Here is a 14431-nt window from a genome sequence, read left to right on the forward strand (position 1 = left end):
GTGTGTGCTTAGGGGGGGGGTGTTGCGTTAATGGTGTGTGTGCTAGGGGGGGGGGTGTTGCGTTAATAGTGTATTCACCAGTTAAGGACATCCCATACCTTGATATCTTTCTGGGCATAAATCCCACCCGAAACATGCATGCCGGATCTTGCTCTTAAATTCTTGTTTAAAGATGATTTGTCTATCCATTTCGGCCGTGTGTATCTCGCACGCATTTTCATAATATACGACTATGAGATGTGGCGCAATAGAAATGAACTCTGCTTTTATAATCTTGCCATACTTCCTATTCGTATCAAGCGAAGTAGCTACATGCACCGGGGTACTTCTGCTAATGTTTGCCGCATCACCAGTATTACTAAATGAAGCAAATGTAGTCACAGTTTCTTTGGCCAGAGCTACAAATACTTGTTGACAATCATATATCATAATAATGTCCTCGTTCTCCATAACTGAAATGGAACTCATTGGCTCCGCTCCAAAGTAGCTAATCCATCGTTTCCTGGGTAACTCATAAAGGTTAACCGCCAACCCGCGGAACAGAAAATTCGCCATCTGTTTGTTACCTGAATTTTTTCCCGCCGGGGCACGGGTCATGATCCCGGCCAGAATGTCCAGGAAGATAGAAACTACACCCCCCACCATCCGGCCCCTTACAAGAATACCAGCACCCGAATGTGCGACTGTAATGAAGACGCTTAATGATCAACTGAAAAAGTCGTCAAAACAAGGTATATACTCTCCCTCACCCTCTCCCTCACCCTCCCCCCTCTCCCTCCCTCCCCTCACCCTCCCCTCACCCTCCCCTCTCTCTGTTGAATTCTCACAGATTCTGCAGGGAATAAAGTTCTACAAGAATTGATCCATCTGCAACAACGTGGCAAGATCACATACCCTCTGGATGCCCGATTACAGAAGATAGCTTTGTTAATTAATGAATGGGAACCTAGCCTATTTCTGCCCGTGTACACTAATGCCCCGGTTCTAGTCTTTGATGGAGTTGATTTAATGTATAACTACTCTCTCGTCTCCGGAGGAAGTCCCCCCGAACCTTTAGGATTAGTAGTAGTTAGTGACTGGTGTTATAAAAGAGGATCCCTTTTCCAGTTTGTATTTACGGAAAGGGACTGGACCAGTTTACAATCAAACGAAAGAATTCAAGCGCGAAAAAAACCAATCATAGATGTTAGAACACGCACACTTGGGTACACATACACTTGGGTACACATACACTTGGGTACACATACACTTGGGTACACACACACTTGGGTACACATACACTTGGGTATGGGGAGTGAGGTAAGGGGGTCAGGGCATACAACATGTTCCGTAGAAATTGGTACAAGCGGATCAGATAATGCTCACCAAGGGGGAGTGTAACTATCTGGCGGTGCGGGAAGGTTCCCAGCTACCAGAAACCCCGAATTCGATTGAAGATCCATTGTACGAACCACTCGGGCAAGTATCCAGCAAGTACGGCCGTAACTTGTCGTGGCTCAACTCTATGCTGAAATACGTAAAAGCTATCGGCGGCTACTGGGTTAGCAATGACCTTCACGTGAAACCTTACGCGTCCAGATCTGGTGTCCAGCAAATTTGCTACTATTTCCCTGACCTCCTTACCTTCTGTCTTTCCAGCGATTCAATTCCGGATTGACGACGAGGTATGTCTCGACGAGGTATGTCTCGACGAGGTATGTCTCGACGAGGTATGTCTCGACGAGGTATGTCTCGACGAGGTATGTCTCGACGAGGTATGTCAATCCAGGTTGCGGTATGAAGACACTGTGTCGTTACGGCACAGTGTGTTGGATGGGTTTGTCACGAGCAGGGTGCATGGCAGGGTGCAGGTATGGCAGGGCGGCGCCGCGATCAAGAGAGATACCGAGGGGCTGGTCGGGCGAGTCCCGGCAGCGACGTAGACGTATTGATTCTGGGAAGCGAAGAGTCTTGGCGAGACGGACATCGACGAGGAGGAAGTCTGTCGCGGAGCTCGACAAACGGACACAGCTGGCTGTACGTGCTCGTGGGCCTAGTGGTGGGTGTCCTGTTATGTCTGCTCTTGTACCATTTCAAGGACGATATTACCAACAGCGGTGGTTCCACGGTGGCCTCTGAGTCCATCAATTACAAGACCCCTTTTAATTTTTTGCTCACTCGACGCAAGAACGTGGAAGGGGACACCGTCAAAGGCCGCAAACCACCACCGGTACAACTCAAAACTACACAAAGCAAAGCTACCAAAGCAGCCCAAACCCAGATATCACCGCAACAAGAAAAAAAATGGGCGGACTCACTCACTGCATTCATGGTATCCAAAATCCCTACCACCGCTCCCACGGCCACACCCCTTGTCTGGCCCACCACGACCGCCTCATCGCAACCGCCAACCACCTCCGGGCGACCGGCCGTTCGCGCCCCATTCTCTAGTGCACTCACCACTCCGGCTCCCACCACTCCGGCTCCCACAAAGACGAACGACTCCGGGACCACCACCATCTCCGCTGAGGTACAGAAGCTGCTCCCTTCACCGCCGCCCGGGGTGGATGTGAGTGGCGATGTATCCCAACTTTTTGAGCAGGTCGGCACCCTCGGCATCGTGCTGGCCCTATCCCAAAAAGCCATCTGGGATCGCCCGGACTGGTTCATGGCCTATTTCCCTCCCTTGTAAATCACTAGCTGGACCTAGCTGGACCGCAGTTTTGTCAAGGCTGGACGCAGGCTTGAGTCTAACCGTTCTAAGTCGGAGCACTCGCTGCCACTTGGAATAAACTCTTGTGGCTAGGAATAAACTCTTGTGGCCACTTAGGATGGACGGAATGAGCGGGGTGGAGGCTCGTCTTACTATTATTATTATTGCCTGCTGCTGCCCGGGAGAAACCGATATTCAAACACTCAGCAGCGACGCACTCAACAAACCCAGCAGTGTGGACCCAAGCCCAACAGTATGGACTCAAGCCCAACAGTATGGACGCAAGCCCAGCAGTATGGACCTAGGCTGAGGAAAGCAGTGCCATACAACATCTCCTTGTTATGTCTCTAAAAAAAAGAAGTTGCGCCCAAGAAAAAAAAACAAGGTCCCTTTGAGGTAAGTGTGTGCCCACCCGGGAAAAAAAGTTTGCGATTATTTACAGATGGCCATTCTCCCTCGCATTACGAAGAAGGTTGTGAAGAAGAGGACCAAGCCCTTCATCCGGTTCCAGTCCGACCGCTTCGATCGCGTTGGCGAGTCATGGAGAAAGCCCCGCGGTATCGATAACCGAGTCCGTAGACGCTTCCGTGGTAACAAGGCTATGCCCAATGTTGGCTACCGCTCCGATAAATCTACCCGCGATGTCCTTCCTTGTGGCTACAAAAAGTTCCTCGTCAACCGGGTAAGCAAACACTCACGGAAATCACATGTGGCATGTGGGAAATTCAAAGGAGAGTGATGAACACATTTAATCCATCTTTCGAGGCTGAATGGCTGTGATCGATAAATAATATTCTGACACTCTTACACAAGGCGGCCCAATGTCATTCCACAATTTGACACACACACACGGATTGGCACGATGCTAGGCACACACGGATTGGCACGATGCTAGGCACACACGGATTGGCACGATGCTAGTCACGACAACCGGCGTGGTTTCAAGCGGCGTGGTTTGAACCGGTGTCACATTACTTCATGTTCAGGTTGAGGACTTGGAGATGCTCATGATGCAGAATGAAGCACTTTGCGCTGAAATCGGACACGGAGTGAGCGCCAAGAAGCGAAAGGATATTGTTGAGAGGGCTGAGCAGCTCAACATCCACGTGACCAACAAGAAGGCTAAGCTTGTTCAATCCGAATCTGCTTAGGCAACTTTTTTCCTTACAACTTCTGAATTTCGAGGGACTTACATATGTGGGTGGAGCAGGAGGGTTACGAGCAAAGCAACAATGGTCAGGACGGGGTTATCCGGACGGCGGTCCGCTCAGTGTTATTATGAGGTAGCCGTGCCGTGCCTGCTGTGTGTGTTTCAGGAAGGCGAAAGTTTAATGTCAAGGTGTGTCGGGTGTGGGTATATTTTGTGGTGTATAAAAAAGTCGCGATGATGATGTCGAAGTTGCCGATGATGCACCAGCCGATCATCTTGCTGAAGTCGGGGACGGAGGCGGCGTCTGGTACGCAGTTGATTCTGTCGAACATTCGTGCGTGCAATTCGGTGGTGGAGACGGTGAAGACGACATTAGGGCCCATGGGGCAGGACAAGTTGATTCAGACGGCGCAGAAGACGCATATAACGAATGATGGTGCGACTATAATGGAGTTGTTATGTGTTGTTCATCCAGCTGCGAAAATTTTGGTGGATATTTCGCAGAGCCAGGATGCTGAAATTGGTGATGGCACAACCTCAGTTGTGGTGTTAGCCGGCGAGTTGTTAAATGAAGCCCGCCAGTTTATTGAGGATGGCGTCCATCCACGATTGATAATTGCAGGCTATCAAAAGGCCTGTGCCATGGCACTTGAACGTGTCCAACAGTTGGGCATTGACCTCACCAAGTATAGTGATGATGAAATGAAAACCGTCGTAGAAAAATGCGCAGAGACATCATTAAATAGCAAGCTGCTAGCCGACCACAAACAGTTCTTCGGATGCCTCATATACCGGGCAGTTAGTCGCCTCAGCAGCGCCATGGGGACGGAGACTAGTTCGACGCTGTTGAATAAGTCGATGGTGGGCGTGAAGAAGGTCGCAGGTGGTAGTGTGACGGATTCGTTTTGCGTCGAGGGAGTGGCATTTGCCAAGTGCTTCTCATACGCCGGTTTCGAGAATGCTCCAAAAAGTTTCACCAACCCCAAGATCTTGTTGCTCGACCTAGAACTTGAGTTGAAGGCGGAGAAAGAAAACGCGGAGATTCGGGTAGATAATGCATCCGAGTACCAGAAGATGATTGATACGGAGTGGCAGATGCTGCTTGATCGGTTGCAGGCTATGGTGGATGCGGGTGCAAACATAGTTTTATCTCGACAGGCCATTGGCGACATTGCGACCCAGTATTTCGCCGACCGGAGTGTGTTTTGTGCCGGTCGTGTGGAGGAAGGTGATATGAAACGTTTGGTCAAGGTAACAGGTGGACGATTGTTGACGACCGTGACACAACTAGACCCCAAAGTATTGGGTACGTGTGGCACCTTTGAGGAGCGCCAGATCGGTAAGGAGCGTTACAATGTGTTTGAGCAATGTCCACGCGGCGGAGCTTCAACTATCGTCCTTCGTGGTGGCGCGAACCAGTTCATTGACGAGGCTGAACGCTCGTTGAACGACGCGCTCATGACTTGCTGCCGCGCACTTCAGAGCCAGCACGCAGTTGGCGGTGGCGGTGCGGTGGAAATGGAGGTAAGCGCCTACATTCGCCAGACGGCGCGTGCTATCAGCGGCAAACAACAACTCATCTTCGAAGCCTTCGGACGCGCGTTCGAAGTCATCCCCCGCGTTCTTGCACAAAATTCTGGGCTAGACGCAGTTGACGTCGTCAACAAACTTAGACAGTTACACAACCGTAAAGACGATTCCGGACGATGGATGGGCGTCGACTGCCTCGAACGCAGCGGAGACGTTGTCATCGACTCCGTTGAAACCTTCGTCTGGGAACCAATGAGCATCAAATTGAACTCTTATGCCGCCGCCACCGAGGCTGCCTGCGCTGTGCTTTCTATAGACGAAATGGTCAAAAACCCCAAGTCCAACGCTGAACCCGTCGGCAAAGTCAACCGAGGACCCGGCCGCACCTAGCCCCCTCCCTCATTGCTCCCCCTGGCCGCCCCCCAACGAGCCAGTGCTGGTGCCAGAGAGCGTCTTTTGAGCGCACCCGGTAGGGCCTTTTTTTGACACTCGGATCTCGGTCTAGCCGCCGACGAGTTTTGACTTCAAAAATAAATATCCGAAATCGTTAAGAGGATGGTAAGAGAGGCGCGGGGTTGGCTTTGAACGCGTGGACAACAGGTGGTGGGACAACAGGTGGTGGGACAACAGGTGGTGGGACAACAGTGAGAGGTCATGGTTGTGGTTGTAGTTTCGTGGACCGGCTGGCATTAGTGCAATGATGAAGGAGGGTGCTGCGCACTATAAGGGTACGGAGGAGGCGGTGTTACGAAATGTGGATGCGGCGCGTAAGTTATACGAGACAGTGAAGTCTAGTTACGGGCCTACGGGTATGTGCAAATTGGTGAATAACTATATAGAGAAGCGTTTCCTTACGGCGGATGCAAGTACTATTTTGAGTGAGTTGGAGGTGCAGCATCCTGCGGCTCGAGTGTTAGTGATGGCTAGTCAGATGCAGAATTCTGAGTTCGGTGACCACACGAATTTCGTGGTGATTTTGGCGGCAGAATTATTGGTACAAGCAGGCGAATTGATAAGTGCTGGTGTCCATCAGTCGTTCATCATTAAGGGTTATGAGTTGGCTTTGGCTCGTAGTCTCGAGGTATTGAAAACACGTGTGTGCAAAACTATGCATGGTTGCGACGACCTAATGGTCAGGCCTCTAGTCGCCTCCAAGGTGTTTGGCCGCGCGAACGTGGAAGTGGTAACTCGATTGGTTAAGGATGCGTGCAATACAGTGTTACTGTCGGAGGATGGAAAAATGAACACTGACAACATCCGCGTTTCAAAGATCGTCGGTGGTACGCTTACGCAGTCGTGCGTTGTGAATGGCATGGTATTTCTGCGCGAACCTCGCACAGAGGCCAAGGAGAAACGTAATTGCAAAATTATCTTGTTGGGTACAGCGCTTGAAGGAGTGCAGACCGAAGGGACGAGTACGGTTTTGATTGAGAAAGCGGAACACATGAAGAACTTTACGCAAGGTGAAGAAGAGGAAATGGAGAATTTAATCAAGGGCTACCATGACGCGGGAGTGGAAGCCGTGATTTGTGGCGGTGCCATCTCTTCTCTCGCGCTCCACTTCCTTAACAAATATGACATGTGGGCGTTACCGGTGCCTTCGCGATTCGACATCAAGCGACTAAGTCGAACGTTACGCATACCTGCGTTACAGAGACGCAGTGCACCCATGGCGGAGGAAATTGGACTCGCCGAATTTGTCGGACTGAAGGAGATCGGCAGTCAACTAGTGACTGTCGTGCAGGGCAAAGACACCAAAGTCAGCACCATCCTCTTACGAGGTGGCGCCATGACCATGCTCGATGAGGTTGCACGTGCGGTCGACGATTGTGTCTCGCTCGTTAGCGCAGTCTGTCGTGATGACCGATTCGTTGCCGGTGCTGGGAATGCGGAACTCGCACTCTCAGACGACTTAGAACAATATGCTACCACTCTCGCTGGCCTTGAACAATACTCCGTCGAACGCTTCGGCGTAGCTCTGGCCGCCTTTCCAAAATTGCTCGCCGAAAATGCAGGTCATAACGCACTTGAAACCATGAGCAGACTCATCGCTCGGTTCAAACAGACTGAGCAAGCAGGTAGCAAGACCGAGATAGTGGGAGTAGACGTAACTTCCAGTAACAACTCTGTCCGTGACATCTCAGAGCCTTGTGAACGTGACGAATTCGCCGCTTTCAATGAACTCGGCTACCCCGTCTATGACCATTACCTCACCAAACAATGGGCCATCCGACTCGCCGCTGATGCCGCACTCACTCTACTCCGTGTAGATCAAATCATCATGAGCAAACCTGCAGGCGGACCCAAAATGCCAAGCCAAGGTCATTGGGATGCCGCAGATGATCGCGAACCCGCCTTCTAATCTTTTACCCAACCGTCTCTCACTCTACCCCTCTAGCCGGCCCCTCTAGCTTGCCCCTCTAGCTTGCCCCTCTCCCCCCAGCCATCGCCGGGTAACCCCACTTTCGGATTACCCTACTCTCCCCGGGTAACCCCGCTCTCTTGGGGATCATTTTTTCGCTGATGGACTATGGGCTGACAACAAGGGTACGAGAACACACGTTTCCAGCATGCATAGGCCCAGATGTGAGATGCCTGTAGGTGACGTTGAGTAAGCCGGATGTGATTGGGTACTTTAAAAAGGCTGTGGGGCAATATCCGAACCAATTGTGTTGGATTCATGTACGGCCGAGTTCATTCCAGGTCGTGCATTCTGACCAAGAACGCTCGTTTGTCTGGTTAATAGAGATCGACCGAAGCGAATTCAGCGAATGGAATGTGACACATGCCCTATCCGCAGCCGTGCAGCCTGCAGAGATCTTGGGTGCTCTCAGCATCGCCTTTAACGACGTTGTTCTAGAGTTCGTTGAGACTGAAGACGCCATACCGCAAGTTCGACCTGGACTCTACATTACCGTCATCAACCATCAGTACAATGACCGCACACTCCTCGCACTCAACTCCGAACCCCTCTCGAGACAACCTGTTCAGGCCACCCGAAAACTCTACAACTGGCTTGGTGCTGCCAATCACGCACCACGAGGTCATTTCCTCTGCCTTCCTGCCACTCTTCAATCCGTTGCCAAGGAGCCACTCATCGCTGCAGCCCCCGGCCTCGTCTTAGTCCCCCCTCTTCTAACCAACCGCAAACACTCCAAGTCCAACGACCCTAACGACCACCACCGTGACCCTAACGACCACCCTGACCCTAACGACCACCCTGACCCTAACGACCACCCTGACCCTAACGACCACCTGAACCCTTGCCCGTCTCCACCGCCGTTGACACAAGACCGAGAGGGTATGGACACGGCGGGCTGGAAGTACTGTGTGCCCATCGCACGACGGTCCACCCGATTACCAGCGGTCACGAGTGAGTTTCTTACAGCAGTCGACCGCTCGAGTGTCGACCCGGCCCTGGCTACAATTCTTCGACAATGGCCGCACGGCCAACAAATCCACGCCGGGCTCTTGTACAAGCTCGCGCAATTCGCACCGAGATATGAACATCTCCTCGTCCAGTACACCGGCGGAAATCTTCCTCTCACCATTTCCTGGGGCATTGGTGCCCGTCTCGAGACTCGACGCTTGCGCCGTAAAACGGAAGCTTTTACAAGTACTGAATCGTCAGGAACCATAACGAAATTACTCATCCAGACCGTCTCCCAAACGGAAATCGAAAGTGTATGGGGACATCAAAGCGGCCTACTACGCAGCTCCTGTGTAGCCATGGTCGCCGCGTTGCCTGTAGATCTTACCACTCTCGCCACCCTTGATCGCAACAATCTCAACCATCCTTTACTCTGGCTCAACGACTCACTAACCGCACCTCCCACCCCCACACGTCACTGTGAGGAACCAACACTCGCTTACTGTGAACCTACGACTGCCTCCCCTGCCATACGCCCCATAACCCAACGGGGTACTACGGCTGTGCGATGGACTGACGACGAAACCACACACCCAGACACACACCTGGTGAACTCACACCTGCCGAACTCAAATCTGGCGAGGAACAGGGCAGTGGCGAAGTCGGCCGCTAAAAAAAGTTTCCTAACCGAAGGACCCAGTAGTACACGGCTAGCTGCGAGTGAACTACTTTATGCACCACTAGACCATGAGGCTACCGACGCAGGTCTTGAGGGCGCAGGTGTTGGCGACGCAGGTCTTGAGGGCGCAGGTGTTGACGAGGTATGTCTTGAGGGCGCGGGTGTTGACGACGCAGGTCTTGAGGGCGCAGGTGTTGACGAGGTATGTCTTTTGGACGTGCCTGCGTTGACGGTCACGAATCAGAACGAATCTCCGAGGCAGGCGGCGGTACGCTTTATTGGCGACCTTCCTCCCGATTTGGAGCCTCCCGCTGAAGGGCCAGAAACGAAGAGTTCGGGTACAGATCGGATTTCCTTGGCCAGAGTGAAGCGGGAACGGCGACCTTTCGCGTGCACGACCGAGGAGGACCCGGCTGTTAAGAGGGCCCGGACCAGCTCAGTGGGAAGTAGAGTGCGAGAAGATAGGAGTCAGCTTGGACTTAACCAGCTTGCTGGTGCTGCTAGTCAAGTCTCCATATGCTCACGCTTGCCAGACCTGGATGGCTTGGAGGAGTTCGAGGCCGCCCTCTCGGCAGACTTTGATGTCATGCCTTCAGACCTCGGGGTCGCCCCCTCAAAGATGGCGGTCATGCCGTCAGATCTCCAAACGTCCGAGCCAACGGAGAACATGGTGCGTGATGCAGCGCAAAACTCCGTAAAGAGGCGACAACTGCTTCGTTCAGAAATGGGTGTCTTTACTATGGCAGACGAGGACGAAATTCTGGGCGCGACTATGAGTCCTGTCGCGGGGGCAGTCAGCCCGGAACTTGTTAACGCGAACCTGGTTGACGCGAACCTGGTTGCCAAGAACAACACAAGGACGCCGGGAAAGAAATCTAGATCTAGGACCATGCTCCATGACCAAGCCGTCCCCTCCAGCGGTACAGGTCGGACGTCGCCTCAGCCCCATGATCTAATACCTTCTCCCCCATTGCCCTCGGCCCCGCTGCCTTCGCCCCAGGCTCAGCAGCCTGGGACACCCTGTTCGGCATCGCGGCCGGGAGATCTCGCGTCTACGCCGAAAGCCCGCGTGGAGGACGGGCCTGAAGATCTATTTGCAGTGGGCGGTGGCTCCACAGGAAAAAAGTTGTTGCGACGAACGCGGACGAGCGTCGAGAGCGAACTGGGCAGGACGCGGATCCGCCAGGCGGTCCCACCGTCATTGGGCGAGTCGTCGCCGGGCGAGCCTTCGCCACCGCAAGCGTTTCTTTTACCCAAGGCAGAGGCCGGGGGCGGGGCCGCGCCTGTAGTCAGGCAAGCGCCTGAAGACGGGCAAGCGCCTGACTGGACTTTTGATGCCCGCTACTGGACCGATGCGCCCTCTGATGGCGAGGGCTCACGCGCGTGTGCACACGCGTGTGCGAGGGCCCCAAATGCGCCGCTTGGCGTCGCCACGCCCACAAGAAGACGGCGACGCTCGTCAGCCGCCAGCCCGAGCCCTTCTAATGTACCATCAACGCTGGTTCTTCATCAACGGACTGTTCTCAACAACGCGGGACGTGGTTCCTCGGTCGACAACCTTCAAGAGACTGAAACGTGTAAGGCCCGAGAACCTTTATCTGAACCCTGGACCGCAAGGGCTCAGGAGCTCTGGACCGCTAAAGCCCAGGAGCCCTGGACCGCTAAGGCGGCGGAGGAACCTGCAACTTCCCTTGGTAAGTTCGTCCGTTCGGGTTGTCCCCGAAAGGGGACTGGTTGGTCAGGAGCAGTGTTTTCGCCCTGGACTCGAGGGAGGGCGCAACTGGGGGATTGGATTATTGGTGGGACAGACTTCGGGCGATGGGGCAGACTTCGGGCGCTTCATTGATTTCTTTGTAGAGTTGTGGCATCATGAAAATGATGAGCGCATGCGAGAAAGCATCACTATTCCTGCAGCCCGTTTTTGAAAAAAATGAAGGAATCAAAGATCACGTATACAAAAACCTCGCCCTCCCGATGGATGACCTGCTAGCCCTATGTCCACCAGGTGTATCCACCACCATGCGCCCACCAGGCCTATTGACCGTGTTTCCTTTTAGAAGCATTACTTATAATGATGTGGCTGAGAAATATCTGCGAGAGCAGCCAGTAATAAAGAATGCGCCTCTTTTGGATGCGCTTAAAGAGATAAAAGAGAATTCTAGAGATACAGAACAATACTCGAGTTCCTTGAAGCATATTCTAGCGGATAATACTGGTAAGCGGAGTGGAGTGGAAATGTGATGTCGAGATTTGTAGGTGGAGACGAGGTTGCATTGTCGGAGGTGATATCGGGATTGCGACCTCAGCTTTTTAGTAACCACCGAGGTAACCTGTGTGATGCTGGTACTGACGGGATGGATACGACAGCTATGGTAGCTCATGAGGAATTGCATGCAGCGCATGTGTTGCCATTACTGAATGCTTTGGGTGGTCAGAATTCTTTCCCTTCTGGTCCAGTTCGTGTATATCGAATATTGCGATTATCAGCTTGGGCTGAATTGCGTGATTTTCTCTCCAAGTTAAATGATACGGAGGGTAGTACGGTATGTGCTCAAGCGTTTGTAGTAGGTTTTTGTGGTTGTTTCGAATTGTTGGCACGTCAGTTGGTTCTGGATGAGTTTGCTCAGCGGCCTTTATTGGAAGCCGATGGTTTGTCTGTGGATATCTTGAAGGAGATATCGTATCAGGTATGCTGTGTCTTGAAGGGTGACTTTATGACTACAGTATCGGAGTCTTCTAAGGATGATTTTCTACAAACGCGTAAGTTGTTTAAGGCGATCTATCATAAGCATTCTGAAATGACTCGTAAGTCAGTGGTTGAGGCTTGTAAATGTTTCGCTAATGCGCTAGCATTAGCGGGTCCTAGCTCTAAAAAGATTCTGTTGTTCGAAAGAGTATTGTTTAAAGTGTTTACTAAGCATCCAGAAAAGATGTTGGAACTGCTTACTGAACTAGCTAGCTGGACGACACAAGGTGTACCTAACGTATCTTCTACATCTATCGACTTGGAACTCAGTGAAGGTCAAGAACTACATTGTACACGTTGCGAACGATCTATCGAAAATGGATGCTATAACACCGGACCCAATTCTTTCACTTGCCTTGCTTGCGGGTACCCATCTTCTGGCTCATCCCATAATACCGACATTTCCACCCAGGCGAAACAACCACCCATCATAGACGCACTTCCAACTCTCTGCTCTGTCGAAATCAAACTACTTCCACCTATCAACCAAGATATACCCATGCACATGGTCTTCCATAGAGACAATCTTAATGCCAACGAGGACGGCTACAAAACCATCGTCCAAAATGGGACAACCACTCACATGACTACCACCACCAGGACCACCACCATAGTCACCAACTCCATCGGCGACGTTCTATCCAAAACATCCATCTAAATCCTAGACTCCAAATTCTAGGGCCAATTACACCTCGTGTAATCACCTCGTGTAATCACCTCTTATATTTGCGCCTTTCACTTTCTGTTCGTCCCGCATGCAATTCTATAATTCCTGTTTTGCATCAGCCCCCGTCCACCCAAGAACCCCGTCTGGTGTGATACATGAGGCATCTCAACGGCGGCCGAATTTCTCTTTTTGGCACTCTGTTTTTTTCTGACACTCACTACAGATGGGTAATGATGTAAGTTCTTCACTGTTGATCTTTTCTTGCTGTACTAACGAGCGCTCGGGTGCACTTGCCTCTAAGGACACACCTGTGTGCTTCGTGACATGTTGTCTTGTTTGTGGTCGTCTTGGACTTTTCTATGATGACATTTTGTGTGTTTAGAAGAATGCAGTACAAGCGGCCACAAGTTGGATTGGGTTCGTGGCTTCATGTCTGACTTTGTTGTTGGGTATATTTCATGTGTGCAACGTGAAGGCACGCATCAAATGGCCGTCGGGATCGGTGATTGAAGATGTACAATGGTCAACATGGCGTGCGCCTTTGTTCACGTTTACGCCCGATATGTTCTTTGACGTCTGGACACCGTTCTTCTTCGGTCTGCTTGGTTGTCTTGCCCATCTCTCGCAGTTCAGCCTTGTTAATCGTATTGCAAAAGACTTCATCCACTACTTTGTTTTCCTCATGATACAAGGCCTCTTCGGCAACATTGGCTATGATGGCGGCATGGGCATCATTGTCTCGGGCTTCACCTTCCTAGCTGCCCTCTTCTCCCTTATCAGCTTCTTCATGGACCAGGAGGCTCAAGCCTCCCTCAACCTCAACTTGGGAGTCGACGTAAGAAGACCTGCCAGAGCATAGGGCCAAAACCTACGGCCACACTCACCACGAGAAGGTATGTCCCGAAGGCATCGCTTAGCAGAGAAGGCTAGAAGCGAAGGGGAGTAGAGGCGCAGAAGCCTAAGTGAGGCGGGAAGCCCAAGTGAGGCGGGAAGATGCCCAAACTGAGAAGCGAAGCCACAGTCAAAGAAAAGCCGCGTCCAAGAAACTGGTGTCCGGATTTGGTGGTCGTTGTAATGTTTGCGGGAGCAAATGAAACAGGAGCAGTTGCGTTAGGTCCGAAATGACTGCGTACCATCAAAGCGGCTACACTTTTGTAATTTTCGTTTTTGGTCATTCAATCATGTCTATCGAAAACCAGTTAGAGAGAAAAGCAGGATGGTTTTCGATTGCGGTATTGGGGGTCAGTTACGTGATCTCTGGGGACTATGCTGGTTGGAATCCAGGTTTATCGAATGGCTTTAGTTCTTTCGTTATAGCGTACTGTTTGGTGGCATTGTTCTATTTAGGATTGGGGTTGTGCATGTCTGAGTTATCGGCTAGTCTACCCGCCGCAGGTGGTGGCTACACATTTGCGCGGACGGCCATGGGCAAGTTTGGAGGTTACGTTACCGGTGTGGCCGTGCTCGCGGAGTACACACTGACTGCAGCAGCTATCGGAACGTTTACTGGTGCGTACTTTAATGAACTAGTGAAAAGAGAGATCCCGATCTACGCGACATTGCTAGTGCTGTACGCCATGTGTATTGTGAGCCCCCC

General features: G+C 51.8%; 8 protein-coding genes across 8 annotated transcripts; 7 read left to right on the plus strand and 1 right to left on the minus strand.

Moving 5' to 3' along the window:
• Positions 1-81: 81 nt before the first annotated feature.
• Positions 82-555, minus strand: GNI_125820 (hypothetical protein; the record flags this gene model as incomplete). The annotated part of the gene is made up of 1 exon (XM_011133709.1): positions 82-555. One exon carries the CDS (start codon positions 553-555, stop codon positions 82-84), a length of 474 nt encoding a protein of 157 aa, XP_011132011.1.
• A 55-nt stretch (positions 556-610) lies between these two features.
• Positions 611-1657, plus strand: GNI_125830 (hypothetical protein; the record flags this gene model as incomplete). Its single annotated transcript, XM_011133710.1, has 3 exons — positions 611-731; positions 830-1185; positions 1334-1657. 3 exons carry the CDS (start codon positions 611-613, stop codon positions 1655-1657), a joined length of 801 nt encoding a protein of 266 aa, XP_011132012.1.
• Positions 1658-1852: 195 nt separating this feature from the next.
• On the plus strand, positions 1853-2671 carry GNI_125840 (putative transmembrane protein; the record flags this gene model as incomplete). The annotated part of the gene is made up of 1 exon (XM_011133711.1): positions 1853-2671. One exon carries the CDS (start codon positions 1853-1855, stop codon positions 2669-2671), a length of 819 nt encoding a protein of 272 aa, XP_011132013.1.
• Positions 2672-3134: 463 nt separating this feature from the next.
• Positions 3135-3843, plus strand: GNI_125850 (60S ribosomal protein L32; the record flags this gene model as incomplete). The annotated part of the gene is made up of 2 exons (XM_011133712.1): positions 3135-3374; positions 3679-3843. 2 exons carry the CDS (start codon positions 3135-3137, stop codon positions 3841-3843), a joined length of 405 nt encoding a protein of 134 aa, XP_011132014.1.
• Positions 3844-4076: 233 nt separating this feature from the next.
• GNI_125860 (putative chaperonin containing T-complex 1 eta subunit, tcph protein) lies at positions 4077-5762 on the plus strand (the record flags this gene model as incomplete). Its single annotated transcript, XM_011133713.1, has 1 exon — positions 4077-5762. One exon carries the CDS (start codon positions 4077-4079, stop codon positions 5760-5762), a length of 1686 nt encoding a protein of 561 aa, XP_011132015.1.
• Positions 5763-5927: 165 nt separating this feature from the next.
• GNI_125870 (putative chaperonin containing T-complex 1 theta subunit, tcpq protein) lies at positions 5928-7734 on the plus strand (the record flags this gene model as incomplete). Its single annotated transcript, XM_011133714.1, has 2 exons — positions 5928-5930; positions 6043-7734. 2 exons carry the CDS (start codon positions 5928-5930, stop codon positions 7732-7734), a joined length of 1695 nt encoding a protein of 564 aa, XP_011132016.1.
• A 161-nt stretch (positions 7735-7895) lies between these two features.
• Positions 7896-12825, plus strand: GNI_125880 (hypothetical protein; the record flags this gene model as incomplete). Its single annotated transcript, XM_011133715.1, has 4 exons — positions 7896-7919; positions 7974-10610; positions 11279-11636; positions 11678-12825. 4 exons carry the CDS (start codon positions 7896-7898, stop codon positions 12823-12825), a joined length of 4167 nt encoding a protein of 1388 aa, XP_011132017.1.
• A 232-nt stretch (positions 12826-13057) lies between these two features.
• On the plus strand, positions 13058-13693 carry GNI_125890 (putative transmembrane protein; the record flags this gene model as incomplete). Its single annotated transcript, XM_011133716.1, has 2 exons — positions 13058-13069; positions 13217-13693. 2 exons carry the CDS (start codon positions 13058-13060, stop codon positions 13691-13693), a joined length of 489 nt encoding a protein of 162 aa, XP_011132018.1.
• Between the last annotated feature and the right edge of the window lie 738 nt (positions 13694-14431).

The sequence above is a fragment of the Gregarina niphandrodes genome (assembly GCF_000223845.1).
Source record: "Gregarina niphandrodes unplaced genomic scaffold scaffold00031, whole genome shotgun sequence".
Taxonomy (NCBI): Eukaryota; Apicomplexa; class Conoidasida; order Eugregarinorida; family Gregarinidae; genus Gregarina; species Gregarina niphandrodes.